This window comes from Geotrypetes seraphini, chromosome 1, assembly GCF_902459505.1.
Source record: "Geotrypetes seraphini chromosome 1, aGeoSer1.1, whole genome shotgun sequence".
NCBI classification, from domain to species: domain Eukaryota; kingdom Metazoa; phylum Chordata; class Amphibia; order Gymnophiona; family Dermophiidae; genus Geotrypetes; species Geotrypetes seraphini.
Window position 1 is genome coordinate 373346553 of NC_047084.1, and position 15152 is coordinate 373361704.

General features: G+C 40.9%; 1 protein-coding gene across 7 annotated transcripts in view; it reads right to left on the bottom strand.

Annotated features, from left to right (window-relative positions):
- Positions 1 to 15152, bottom strand: part of HGSNAT (heparan-alpha-glucosaminide N-acetyltransferase) — a 141221-nt gene that overhangs the window by 33150 nt on the left and 92919 nt on the right. For all 7 annotated transcript variants that reach the window (XM_033915428.1, XM_033915382.1, XM_033915374.1 and 4 more), the window contains 5 exons: positions 14459 to 14574; positions 9922 to 10043; positions 5187 to 5313; positions 3925 to 4011; positions 2275 to 2352 (listed from right to left, as the gene is read on the bottom strand). In XM_033915428.1, coding sequence (XP_033771319.1) covers positions 2275 to 2352; positions 3925 to 4011; positions 5187 to 5313; positions 9922 to 10043; positions 14459 to 14574 — 530 coding nt within the window. The remainder of the gene's footprint in view (positions 1 to 2274; positions 2353 to 3924; positions 4012 to 5186; positions 5314 to 9921; positions 10044 to 14458; positions 14575 to 15152) is intronic.

The following is a 15152-nucleotide window of genomic DNA, read 5'->3' on the forward strand; positions in this document are numbered from 1 at the left end:
CGTATGATTCTGGGTAATTCTAGTTAGATAATTCTGTGTCAGTTAAGGACCACGCCCAAATAGAAGCGTACGGAAAAACAGGTGAATAAAAATTTAAATATAATGTAGCTAAGGCCAGAGAAAAATACACTAAGGATTAATATAAGGGAAAGCATAATAATATCTGTGTATGTACTTTGCTGTTGAGCCAAATCATGGTGGAAATCATGATTACATGGAATCCAGTTTGGGTTCTTTGTGTGTACTATATCTGTCCTGTCTTCGGCCACCATCTTGGGCCAGTGAATAATATTCTGTCTTTGTCCTCTCTGAGTTTTCCCGCTCCCAGCCTCGTGGTGTTAATTAACACCAGCTGGGCTTGCTTTAGACTGGCTAGGAAAATAACGTGTTCTAAACTGATATATAAAATGTATGAAGTATGAATGGCCAAGATATGAATGAAATTATGAATGTTTGGGGCCCCTGAATGTGATATGTGGTGATATAAATGGTTTATAAAAAAAGAACACTAAGGAAAATCCTGAGGCAACATCTGGGAGTAATTAGAGTCAGAGACTGTTGCTTCAGTCTCCAGCATAGGAAGGGGGGCATTGGAAGCCCACACCTAGCACTGTGTCAGTGTAACATGAAGCTGTCCATTCAGGGAGAGGGAGGGGGACCTACCCCCCTCCTCTTCCAGACTAAGGTTTCTGTGTAAGGCCATGCAATTTTGAATCTGTCAGCTTAGGAAGAGAGTTTTTCCTTTGGGGCTGAGAATTTCTCAGCACCATGTTAATAATTGTAGAATTCTTTTGCATAATGTTATAATATTAATTCAGAAATCAAAAGTAATTTTCTGAAACTTTGTCTAACTTTTAAATGTGGAGGAATGTTTCTTTGTCCAACTTTAAGACCACCCATAAAATTGTTATTGGTTGATTATGATGATGATGTCACCGAAAAGCCAACAGTATATAATAGAAACTGTGGAGCTAGAAAAACGAGACCGTTGTGAGAAGGCCAGTATTTGGCACCTCTGACGATCTCCCATTAGCGCAATTGGTAAGCAATGATGCTGTTCTTTTGATCTAATAATGGAAAAATAGAAACAATAATTCAATAAGTCTTGGTTATAATTTTTAAAACCTTGCGCTGGTGTCATTTTGCATGTATAATTATTTCAAACCTGAAGTTTTCACAAAGGCGTCAATGACCCTTGCTCATGGTGCAATCCTCCAGTCTAAGCCTGCTCGATTCTGTAGCATTATTTACTTGGGGTCTTTCAAGAAAATCATTCAAAGACACTGAATTATTCAAAATTCAGCAGTTCGATTGATCTTTGGTATAAAAAAAAGGGAACATATAACTTCCTATTATCAAAAACTCCACCGGCTGCCCCTGGAAGCAAGAGTCCTATTCAAATTTACCTGTCTTTGTTTCAAATCTATTCTTGGTTTGGCCCCTATGTACTTGGTTTCTCATTTTAACTTAGATTGCTCCATTAGGCCTACACGCAGAGTTCATATGTTTATCCATCCAATAATTAAGGCCTGCCGATACAAAAGATACTTAGACAGAATACTTGCTTTCCAAGCAGATCAACAGAACGATTGGCAGGGTAACATTATCACGCACTCCTCATCCTATCTAAGTATTAGAAAACTAGTAAAAACAAACTTGTTCAACTGATTTGTAACCTAAGAACCCTTAAACCTTATCTCTGTACTCTGACTTTACATTGTACCTTTTTCACTGACTGTCCAGCTCTTCTTATTGTAAACCGCCTCGAACTATTATGGCTTTGGCGGTATATAAGAATAAATTATTATTATTATTATTATTATTATTACTTCAGTGAGGGGGCCATTCAGTGTACAAACAGCAAATTAAAAAAAAAATTGTTTTGGACTATCTAATTGGTTAGCTTAGTGGTTTTTTAATTAGTCTTTATTAGATTTTATTTGCTTTTATTCTTTTAATAATTTTGTGTATATTGTCTTTTATATGTTTTTGACAGATACATGACAATTTAACCCCTGGAGAAGCCTGTTGGTAAAACATGTCAGTCTGGTTATTGTATAATAAAGATTTCTTGCTATAGAAACAAAGCTCTATTTGGATCTCTGTAGTGCAGACACTTTTTTTTTTTTAAATGTTGTATTTGAACAGAATTGGCAACCCATTTGTGACAATCATTTACAATAAGACGATCAAAGCTGCAGCTAACCACTTTCAGCCCTTGAAAAATATGAAAACATTCACTTCATAAAGTAAACAAACCAACTTCAAACTCACCATTATAATGCCCCAAATAAAAAACCTTCTTATGATTTGCTTGTGTTGGTCTTTGTAAAACAATAGTATCTTTCCAGCCTTAAATAAAAATAAATAAATAAATAAAAAAGATTACTGTTTTAGAATGTCAAAAAGTTTGCCACTTTGACAATACAAATAAAGACAGTTTGCAGGCAGCAAAAGAAGCTTTAAATGTTAAACATAGTAACATAGTAAATGACGGCAGATAAAGACCTGAACGGTCCATCCAGTCTGCCCATTAGTTATGCCCATTAAAAATACATGATTAAATTGTCTCTTCTTTGATATTTCTGGGTCATAGACTGTAAAGTCCACCAGGTATTGTCCTAGGAAGTTGCCATCCAAGCTCACTCCAGCCTATCCAACCATCCTGTTTGCAGAATATCTACCATAAAGTCTGGCCAGTAACATCCTCATGTTCCAAGTTAGTGGAGTTCCCACTGATGCCCTCCCCAGCCCGATCCTAAACTAAATCATCACATATGGGACACAGACCGTGCAAGCCTGTCCAAGCCTTAGCTCTTTAATTTACATTCTTTGTTTTCTAATTATAGATCCTCTATGTAAGTGCATGAGATCACAACTAAATATCTTTATTATAAACATAAGTTCTATTGTTTTGGCAATAAAACACAAATTACTTTTTTTTCAAGATCAATATTAACCCTAAAAAGATCCTACTGTTAAATCAGACTAGTATCATTACCTACTGTAACCCTGGCTTATGGAAGCAGCATTCTGTCCAAAAATGGATAGATAGTCTAATCACTGGAGATGTACCTCTTCTAGACCCTAGAAAGTTCTTTAAATATGTTGCAAACTTCTAGTTACCAATGATCAAGGGCTCATGTTCCTTTGGTCTACACTACTATCGGTTGTTACTTTTTTCAGATATTACTTGCTGTCACTTCAAATACTGTTATCCCTTGACAACTTTAAATATTGGATTCCTTCCTATGTTGCTACCTCCTTTCTTATTTTCAAATGCTACCCATATATGGTGTAAATCTTAAAATTCTCTCAACATTGTTTGAGTTCTTAGTCGAAAAAAAGTAAAGCGATTAATTTTTGTAAGAAGAAAATCTCTACCCAAGCACCTTACTGTTTAAGATGACAAATGCTTAAGAGGTTAGTATTAAATCTTTCCTAAGCAAAATATGAGTTTATTAAAGACATATTGTCAACTTCACCATCATGTTCTGCCTAACAAAATGGTCTTGAATTTCTGTCAAGTCATGTGATTATATAAATATCAGTCATTGTTTCCTCTAAGCAGAGCAAGAGCCCTTTGTCTCAGTCCTGCCAGCAAGGGGTGCTGTTTCACCATTCCATTTTTAATAGTGAGGGACAGGCAAGCTCTGCAGAACTCCAAGGAAACTTTCTGCCCCCAGCCATCAGAAATATAATATTGAAGAACTACCTCCCAGTTGCAGCAACAGAGTTGGAGGCTTTGCTCAGGTTAGAGGGAACACCAATATCAGTCCAAATTTTCCACTATATCCTATACGCACTTGAAAATAATTTTAGAAGACACATACTATGCTTCCTGCTGTTCAAGTCTCATTCCTTAAAAGTTTTATGGCTTTAAAGAATGTTATTGACTATATATATAGTCTATGTCAAAAATACCTGAAGGCCCAAAAATGCCAGAACAATGGCATTGATTGTTCCCAAAATTCCTTCTGGATCATAGGCCACTGTTGATTGATAAATGACCTTGTAAAAGAAAGAAAGAAAAAAAAAAAATCAAGAAACCAGAAATTTCCAGAAATACCGTCTATTCTCAAATATAAATCAAGATCCCCCCATTTTTCCCTCAAAAAAGGAGGAAAAATGGTTGACTCAAATATAAGATGGGGACTTAATATTCAAGTGCCATGCCCTATCAGGATCTGCACCCAGTGTCCTCTCCCTCATGCCCTCCCCTGCACTCAGTCCCCCTCCTTGCCAAGTTCTGCACCCAGCCCCCTTCCCTCCCTGCTCTGCAACCAGCCCCCTTCCCTTCATGCCCTACCAGGCTATGCAGCCAGTCCCCCTCACTACTTACCAGGTTCTGCCCTGCACCCTGTCCCCCCTCTCTCACCTTCTCTTCCACCGCTGGTGGTCTGGTGGTGGGCCGGGCCAGGAAAGGAGAGAGGTCTCCAGGCTCCCATCCCGGCTGATGCAAATCATTTTTTTTACCCCCCCCTCCTGCATACCTTTTCTGCTACCCCCCCCCCCCGGGTACCTTTTTAGTTATCCCTGGTAGTTCAGCGGTGTATGGGCAGGCCCACACTCCTACCCTGAGCATATTCTTCAACTCTCCGCTCGGGGCGCACAGTCACTCGCGAGAACTGGTGGCAGCCATTCTGCTAGCGGCGGAGGGCCGGGTGGGAGCTCAAAAAGCTCACTCCTGCGTGCCTGTGCGCTGCGAGCCCTATCAGCAAGTCGAAGGAAGTGCACGGTCCTGCCCATACACCGCTGGACCACCAGGGATAACTAAAAAGGTACCGGGGGTGGAGGGGGGTGTAAAAAAAATTATTTGCATCATCCGGGCCGGGACGGGAGATGGGAGGGATCTCTCCTGTCCCAGCCTATCAGCATCAAGTCGGGGAGGGTGTCGGGTGATGACCCGAATATAGGACAAGACTCCCATTTTTGAGTATACACGGTACCTTTCTTCTAACAAATTCAGAGGTCCTTTTCCTAAGCTGTCTTAAGTGCTAATGTACACTTAGCACAGGAAAAATGGCCTAATCCAGGACATGCTATGGGAGCAGCCCCTGCAGATAACAAGCACAGTTTAACATGAAGCCCACTGAGTGTTTCGGTGTTAATAAGGCATTCTAAGAAAACACATCAGAAGCTGAGAAATGAACTAGACAAGTTTATGACAAGTCAAATGTACTCACATTGGAGGATGGGTGCTGATAAATATGCTCTTCCCCTAGCACAAGACGATCTATATAACCAGCTGCTCCTCCGGTACAATTCGGATACTGTCCAAAGTCACCAATGCCACCAGGACCAAGATAACCTCTGAAGGGGGGGGAAAAAATCTCCTAATTTTATTGCATACAAAATTCATTTACTTCCAAATACTGCTGAAAAGGGCACACAGACTACCCTACTCTCAGGGATGAATTAAACCTTTGGTGAGATCTAAGTAAATTAATATACTGGGCCCCTTTCCAACCCTTTGCTCTCTAGGTCTCATTATAAACACCACAAATCCCGCAATAAATTCCTGCCATTAGCAACCAGACTCCAAATGATCTCTCTGTCTAAACCAGTGTATTGCAAACTATGTACTGCGGCACACCAGTGTGCCTCCTGAGATTTCAGGTGTGCCGTGGTACACTGGCGAAGAGGGGAGATTCCAGCACCAGATGATTGTCTACAAGATGTGCCTCTCTCAAAGAGAGGCCTGTCCTGTAAGCAATCTCTCTGCCGGCCATTCCCTCCAGCGCTGATTCTTCTCTTGGCGCAAGGCCCATTTGAAGAGCCTTTGCGCATGTGCTGACAGCGGTGTGCTGAAATCACGCATGTGCGTGACATCATCATGCCAACACCAGTGTACTTCCAAGTGTCTCGAGCCGGGGATACTAGGTTTAGTGTGCCCCGGCTCGAAAAAGTTTGCAAGACACTGGTCTAAACCTTCTACAAATTAGCAAGGACTTCTACTAGGCTGGTCAACTGCTTATATAGTAAAGGAAATATTGAAACAGACATGAAAGTTGAAGTCTTAGCACAGATTTGGAAGAAAGAAAGAAATGGACCTCTTAAATACAAAAATAATTTCAAGTTTTATTTTATTTGCTATCCTGCCCATTGGAGGGGTCCTTCTAGTCAGCGTACAATCTAAATGTCACAAAACATGGAGGAGTCAAGAGGTTAATACAAAAACATGACTGTAAGCAAAGGGGGTAGGAACTACAATGTATGAGGTGTGAACAAAAAGTATGGTGAATGCTGCTGCTGGGCGCCATCCAATGGAAAGGCAGGGATTTTCAATACGGAAAGCGGCAGGTCAAACCTTTGTAACAATATGCGACAAGTTTCAACTTGTTCGGTGGTCAGTCAGTTGTGAGCTACTGTTGAGAGAAGGTGTGTTTTAAAGTGTGCTGTAAATCATGGATCACGAACATGAAATTTTGTTTCAAACTGCAAAAAAAAAAGTCCTAAAGAAACACACAAAATGTTAAAATTAGTTTATGGTGATGCTACCAGTGACAATGAAGATGGTTTATAAGTGATTTGAGCGATGTCGTAATGGTTGTGAATCAGTTAAAGACAAGGAGAATGTTGATAGAATAAGTGAAATGATTTGATCAAACAGGAAAGTGACTATTAGGGAAATTTCTGAGGATCTGAACATCTTTTATGGTTCCATTCAAAACATTTTAACAGATATGAACATGAGGCTAGTGAGTGTAACCTGAGAAATGGGCAAACGGTGTCATCCTCCATCGTGACAATGCTCTGTCCACACATTGCTTTTGGTATGGCAATTTCTGTCAAATAAAAACATTAACAGTGTGCCCTCATTTACCAGATCTCGCACCGTGCAATTTCTGGCTCTTTCCCAAAGTCAAAATGACCATGAAAGGTAAACATTTTGAATCAATTCAGGACATCGAGGCAACCATGATAGTGCAAATAAAGACACTCCTGAAACAGTACTTCCAGAACTGTTTCAGAAAGTGGCAAGAACGATGCGATAAGTGTGTTTGAAGTGAGGGGGGAATATTAATATTTTGAGGGGGGATTAGAAACATAGAAACATGATGGCAGATAAATGCCAAATGGCCCATCCACAGTAACCATCACCTCTTCATCTCTCTAAGAGATTCCACATGCCTATGTGTCTTTTACTGTAATACATTTTTTTTTTTTTATTTAAACATTCACCGTATTTTTTTTTTTAATCACACCTTGTAAATAGAAAGTGTGTGTGTGTGTGTGTGGCGGGAGGGGGGTATTACAAAAGGGATACTGATGTATCAACCTTTAGTTTCATCTAGGATTCGGGCAAACTATGGTCTCCAGGTAAGAGACAAATATTTAAGAGTATGCATCACAGAAATGTTTTTAGGACAGATTTGAAAGATTCTAAGGAAGTGAGAAGGTGCAGAGTGACATATTTCTCAATGGTTAAAAACCAATATTATGTGGTCTTATATCCCACCAAATCCTCATTAATTAGAGTTCTATTTTATTTGTGTATTTTTTATATGACTCTATACACTAGGTTTAAGAGCGGTTTACATTCAATAAAGGCTGTTTAGTCAAATTGCAGTTAAACAATAATAAAATCCTGATGAAAACTAATGATCTATAAAATTAAATGCTGATGAAAAAGGCCACGTCTTCAGCATAAGAACAAAAGAATAGCCTTACTGGGTTAGACCAATGGTCCATCAAGCCCAGTAGCCCATTCTCACGGTGGCCAATCCAGGTCACTAGTACCTGGCCAACATTCCATGCTACCGATCCAGGGCAAGCAGTGGCTTCTCCCATGTCTTTCTCAATAACAGACTATGGGCTGATTTTTTAAGAAAATGAATCGATGTACTAGTCTAGAGCAACACAGCTAAGGAGGCAGAGATTTCTTCAGTTTAAGTCTAAAACAATGATGAATGGATGAAATGTAGTTTAGAAGGATAAAAAGGCTGATGACGAGGTGGGTGTGTAAAGCTCAATGCAATGAAAGTTTATTTTGAGCATTGAGTGACATCGCTGAAGCCGGTATAATAGAATTTGAAGTGTACCATATATACTTGAATATAAGTCGATCTGAATACAAGTCGAGACCCCTATTTTTACCCCCCAAAAGGAGGAAAAATGGTTGACTCGAATATAAGGTGGGCGGCTTAATATTCAAGTGTCCTGCCCTACCAGGTTCTGCACTCAGCCCCCTTTCCTCCATGCCCTACACTCAGTCCCATTCCCTACCAGGCTGTGAACCAAGCCCCCCTCCCTGCCAGGCTCTGAACACTGTCCCACTTTCCTTCCCTGTACCCTCTTCCCCCTAAAAAAAGAGAGCCAACCTCAATGATGTCACAATGGCTTGATTTTCCCGTACTCCCCTCTACCCTCTAACCCAGCCAGCAGATTAACCTTTCCCCTTAACTTAAACCACCTAGTGGTAGGCCAGGACAGGAGGGATCCCTTCCGTCTCCTGCCCCGGCCAACACTACTAATTACCACCCTCCCTCCTTCCCTCCCTCGTGTATCTGTTCCTTGGTGGTTCAGCGTGTATCCCGTGCTGAAATCCTCCTTTGTAAAGGTAGTAGTCAGCGGTGCACCCGGGCCAGCATGCAGGAGCGAGCTTTGGGTGCTGCCGGCTGGCCCAGTACCGCTCTTTGATAGGCTGCCACGAGCCATGAATCCTGCGAGAACTTGCGGCAGCCTATCAAGGAGCAGTGCAGGGCTGGCCGGCAGCACAAAAAGCTCGCTCCTGCATGCCAGCCCGGGTGTGTCACTGGCTACTACATTTACAATCTTTGGGAGGATTTCAGCGCGGGATACACGCTGGACCACCAAGGAACAGATACACAAGGGAGGGAAGGAGGGAGGGTGGTAATTATTAGTGTCAGCCAGGGCAGGAAGTCCGGGAGGGTTTCAGGTGGTCACTGGGGGATAACCCGAATATAAACCGGGACCCCCATTTTTGGGCCAATTTTTTGGCCCCAAAATCCCAGTTTATATTTAAGTATATATGGTATTTACTGGAAGACTGTGAAGTGCCCCTGGAAGAAGAGGTGGTGAAGTCAAAATGACCAAAAACACATCCATCTGCCAAAAACATCTAAATTGCGATTTTTAAGAAGGCACAATTTGGATGTTTTCCACTGTGTTTGTCCAAATAATAAAGGGGGGGCATTGTAGGCATGGTTTGGGTAGGACTAGTGTGGGACCAAAATTAGGACATCTTTCAGTGTTAATGAAACAGGAAGATGCATCCAAGTCCAAAATGAAGTATATTTTTAGGCTTGTTTCAATCATGTCAAAATTTTTTTTAAATGCTTTGAATGATTAGCTGATCACTGGATAGATTAAAGCTTGACCCTCCCCTTCCCATCTCCAAGAGCTGAAGTTGTGCTATGACAACGTCAGGTATTAAGGACATACCTACCAGAGCAGCAAGCAGCTAATAGGAGTAGCCTATTGGTCAGTGCTATGGACTGTGAGGATTCAGATCCCACTCTACCTAGTACATTTGTGGTAGAATTTTTTTTTTTGTGCTACTTTTTTTTTTTTTAATGTTTTACGCATAAATGTTTCATCTTCTGTCAAGAAGGTAAGTATGTTTTTAATAATTTTTCAGTTGGAAAACTTACTATTTATTCCAGTTACTTGTTTGGTTTAATTTTTTCTTTCTTACGGGTATTGAAGGAAGATTATAACATACTGTTTTACCCTGTTATATTTTATAATTGGTGTTACTGTGAACTCTAAGGTTGGTTGGTGTATTGGAGTTGTTTGTTTCTTTTTATTTATGTTGGTTTTTAGTGATGTTGGTATATTTCCACATATTGTAAATGTGATTGTTTTTGTAACTATTTTTTCAAAAATTTAATAAAGGAAAAATTATGTCAAGGAGTTAGGAAAAACTGAAAAAGAACTGAGCTTTAGATTCCTTACAGCGGACAACCAGGTACTGATAACAAGAAGGTCAAACAAAGCCAAGCAGCTTCCAGAAGGATGACCAAAATCCACTGAGGCCAGTACATGATAACATCCTGGAGAAGTGCCCACGCCCCGCCCTGAAAGATAAAGAACCAGAGCCATTTAAAAAGAAATGCAGAAACAGCATGTGCAATACACCTGAAATAAGACTTAAAACTAAGAAAACCAAGTCCTTACCCTTATTTAAAGTTGAGAATAAAGTATTGCTACTTTGAGTACTTATTGATTAAACTGACTATCCAAGTTAAACTGTATATTACAATCTCAATTTTGATTGCATAATTATGCATTTGTACTAAACGCTACTGCTCTAACAACATAATTGTCTTATATAGCAAACTATTTACACCATTGATTCTTCAGCTGTGGGTCAGAACCCCAAACAAAATCACATCAGTGGATGGGGGGTCACAGAAATAAGACCCGTTTCCCTTTCCTCTGGATCCATTGTCTAGCAGTGGCTATCGGTGAAAATTCACAGACCATGTCCCTTCATCTTGTGTGAGCTGCCCGTTAAACCAGAAATTCATGCAGAGTGCCAGAGTCTGATCACAGCTTCCATTGCTGTCTTCACAGACAGGTGGTGGAAGAGGCAGGAAGCGGATAAAAAGTGATAAAGAGGGACATTGAGGTCTCCTACTTGGTTTTCGTCATCATCTGGGAGTTAAGTGTTAAAATGGAGTCACCTTGGATAAAAGCTTGGAAAGCACCAATTTATATAGTTCATATCCCTTTACTGACAGTAAGGTAATAGTTGTTTGCTTTTGTTTAAATCGTTATTATGTGTACCAACAAGTAAGCAGACATACACAAAGCAGATACTCAGTTTTAACAGTTAAGAACGCTGGCTGGTATCCTTTTTAACATAACTCTCATAACAAATTCTCCTCACACCCCACTCTAGTGCTATTAATGTGTCTATAAAACAGACAAAATACCAAATACAGTTCAATAATCTGCTGCATGCTGTATGAGTAAGGGTAGCCCAAAATCTTTCCTATATCCACTGGAAAGCAGTGCTTTTAGGGGATGACAGGTCCTGGGCATCCAAATGCTCCACAGCTAACAAGGAGATTATTTGCCCTTGTCAAGTTGCAATAGGAGGGACCCTCTTGCTCCAATCAAAATAATAAAATGAACTTATCAAGATAGCGTGCCTTTAAAAAAAAAACCAAAAAAAAAACCCTTCATGCCCTTGCATCTAGGAATGGAGTCAGGGAACACTTCAAAAAGTTAACAAGGGAGTAAATCCAAAGTGGCAAAGCAGCGTGTCAAAGCAGCTCCTGATTGGTGTAGGCTGACTTTAGTAACAGGAAGAGGAGGTTGGAGCATACCATAAGTGATTTTGCACTCGCTGGCACCCCAGCTGCCCTCTTCTGCCTTTTAACCATATTCATGGTTTTTCATAATTCGTGGGGGTTCCTGTAACGGAACGCCTGCGAATTTCGAGGGAGTACTGTACTGTACTATGAAACCTAGTACAAGATAAGTAAGCTGCTAAAGTCAGAAAGTTGCTAACCATGGGACTCAAGTGACTACCAAATAAAGTAATCTTAGACTCACAAGAGTTCAGACACTCGTATGGGGTTTTGACCAGTTTGGAGAGGGGTTCAAAAACCACACTGACGTCCATTGTCATGTTGGGTGGCTTCACTGAAACAAACACTGCCTGAAATGGCCAATTAAATGCTGTAGAGAAAGAGTTTCCATTTTCTTAACAGGCCTGATTTTGATAGAAAATGGACACAAGTTAGATGTGCCTAAGGCCCCGCCCACAGGCGGGGCATTAGGCAACTGAACCAATTCTGGTTGGCCCAGGTGCCTAAGGTCTCTCCTATGGGTGGGGCTTAGGCGCCTGGGCTAATCAGGCCCTAGGCCCCTCCCCAATGCATCCCACAATGCACCGGGAAGGAGCAGGCCCACCATTCAGAGGAAGGCAGGCCTGTTGGACAGACGGAGGGAGGACCCAGCAGGCCATGAGGAGGTGTGTGGAGTGGGGGATCTGGGGGGTGCGAGGGCAGACCAAAGGGATTTCAGGGGGTTGGTGTCCGGCAGGAGAGATTGGCAATTTCTCCTGCTGGTAAACGCGGGTGTTGGGGGTTCGAGGGGTTTGTATCCGGCAGTAATCGCATGGGGGGTTGTGTCCGGCAGGAGAGATTGGGCATCTCTCCTTCCGGGGAAGATTTGGGGTCACGTGGGATCACGGCAGAGGGACTGGGCATTTCTCCTGTTGCGATCGTGGGGGGGGGGGGGGGGGACGGACAGTTCCAGGATTCTGTAACCGGCATTGTTTATGACAGATGCCAGTTAGAGAATCGTGCTTTTAGGCGAAGGACTGGCCCTTCCATCGCCTAAAAGGTCTTGTTTTGGGCGTTTGGGACTTGGGCAATTTTTTGGTCAGGAATGTGTTGTAAGGATAGACGTAGTAGTGGTCTGGGCGATTAAACTGCTGAATGTAGAGGTAGGCCATTCTAAAAAAAAAAAACCCTCATTTTGGACAGGTTTTTTTTGAGAATGGACATTTCCCTGCTGCCTACTTTCTGTGTCTAGGGACTTAGGCCAAAAGGGGACTTGGACATTTCTTTTGATTATGCCCCTCCACACTTCTAGCAAAGTATGTCCATAAACTTCTTAAACATACTTGATTACCATCCCTCTTAATGCTTTCAATGTTACATGAGCCTCAGCGGAAAAGCCTTGAAAAAGCCCTAGTGAAACATGTCAGCTGTCACTAACCCCGACGGTGAAACCACAATTACTGAAAGCTAAGTATTTGTACTAAAGAAAATATTATATTTGCTAAATAGAGCAACTACAATCAAATAGAAAAAAAGTACAGTACTTATATATTAAATTAAAAAGCATTTATATACTAAATCAAGAAGTGAACTAATGACAATTGGGCACATGAAGCTTAAAGTAATGATAGGCTTGAGCTTTGAGTGGTGTCGCTGAGGTTCTTGTAAAATTGAAAGCATTAAGAGGGATGGTAATCAAGTATGTTTAAGAAATTTATGGACATACTTTGCTAGTATAAGTATAAATAAGACTATCCCAGAGAAAACTGAGCCAAAGAAATAAAAATGAAATGGTAAATGACAGCTGTACATTACTTTGCATATGTTGCTGCCATGTTAGTTTAAGGCTTTCTTTTCCACCTTGTTTTCTAACCTGAAAAGTCTCTAGTGTGGTGCCCTCCAGTGGACATTTCATAAACGTTTTGTTTCCTCACGGGAGACTCATGAATAAGGTGAACGGGCTGAAGTTAGGACCCACAGTGGTGAACCCGATTGGAAACTGATTGACTGACAGATTAGAGAGTCATAGTAAATGGAATCTGCTTGGAGGAAAGAAATATGCCAAAGGGACCAGATTTGGAGTGGTTAAAAGTTAATGCAAGACACAGGAGGGACATTTTTGATAAAATATCCAAACCCGGATTGGGATGTTTTTGCTCATTTCATCCAAAAGGCATCCATCTTAGAACCATTTTCAAACAGGAAAACCATCTGGGTTTCTGTTTTAAAAATAACCCAAAAGATGGATGTTTTTACACAGATGTCTAAAAAGAAGAAATATTTTCCAAACTGACACATCCAACTTGTAGACACCAAAAAACAGGTACAAGAATTTGTCTGGCATCATTTTGAGAGAAATGGCTATACAGTTGTCCCTGCAGATCAGCCTTGTGGACTTTTAAGTTGAAACATTTTTATTGAGAACTCAACAAAGTACATCACTGTAAACAAACTACAAACTATTCTGTAATAGGCCTCCTCAGATGATAGAATTCCCAACACCCCTCCCCCCTCCCTTTCCTTCTATCCCATCCGATGAACAGCAACCAGTTTGAGGGGCTACAATAGCGATGCATTACCATGAATACTTAACAAGAGACAGAAGCAAGCGCATAAGGAATAAATTCAGCGCCAACAAGACAAGATTAAGAAATGCCCCAAACAGGTTCTATAGCCATTACTATCATTCCAGGAGACACACCTTACGACACAGTAGGATCCCGCCCTTGTTCGAAAGGCTCCAGGCACATCAAGCTCCACTGTACCCACGATGTGATAACACAAATGTTTCTTTAAATATCGAGTTATAACAGACCAAAACTGCCCAATATGCCAGCACCCCAAAAGGAATGAGAAAAGGTTTTGGATTCCCGACCACATTTAGAACAAAGAAGAGAGTCAATTCCTCCTATTTTATGTAATTGCACTTGGGTAAGATAAGTTCTATATAGCACCCGAGCACAGCATTCCCACAGAACTGCACCCCCCCCCCCCACGATTAATCGAGGTAGCCTCCTCAAATTAGCCAATAAGTTCCATCGTACAAACCATCCTATTAAGTTCCAGTTCCCAACTCCATCGCACCGGATGCAAATCCTTCCTACATTCAAAGAAAAGTAGGGCCCTGTGCAGGATAATTGTGAATTTAAAATACAAATTATAGATATAATATGGCACTTTTGAGTATGACTCACCGAGGCAATGTTGTTGGGCGTGGCTTTAATAAACGGGAGCTCCAAAACAGACACCACCAGGAAGGTCAGGCTGAGCCTCTGAAGTACCCCAAAAATGCGCAAGTTGCTCAGGGACACTAGGATCACACCAGAGGAAAAGCAATTCTGTTTTTAGATACAAAGACTTCTTTCCCAGACACACAACTATCATTACAGTATCATTTTAATAATTTAATTTACTAAATTTTATTTATAGGGATGCTGCAAAATAAAATATAAAATCAAACTACATACAAGACAATTAAATAAAATAAATACGAGTATAATCAAATCAAGAAGAGAAAATCAGCAATAAACTAAAACTGATCTGAGCCAACACAGCCAATATGTCAAAGTTAAAGAAGGGTCATAACACCTTTCCTAAAATTTCTCTAAATTCAATTCAATATGCAATAATGTGGTAGGGAGTTCCATAACAACAGTGGTAAGAAAGAAGATGCAGTATGTGTGTTTTATGGACTCCAGTTGTGCCATAAACTGAGACAGGGAATATATGGAATTAAGTTCAAGATCTTGATACTTTCTCAACCTGGTCCACGAGCTCTTGGTTTTCCCTTACAAAGAGACCTCATCAAGGCAGAACCTACAAGGTCCAAACTGGCATTAATGTACAGGAGACGAGTCTTTTTCAAATGAAGAAAAACTCCGGAAGGAG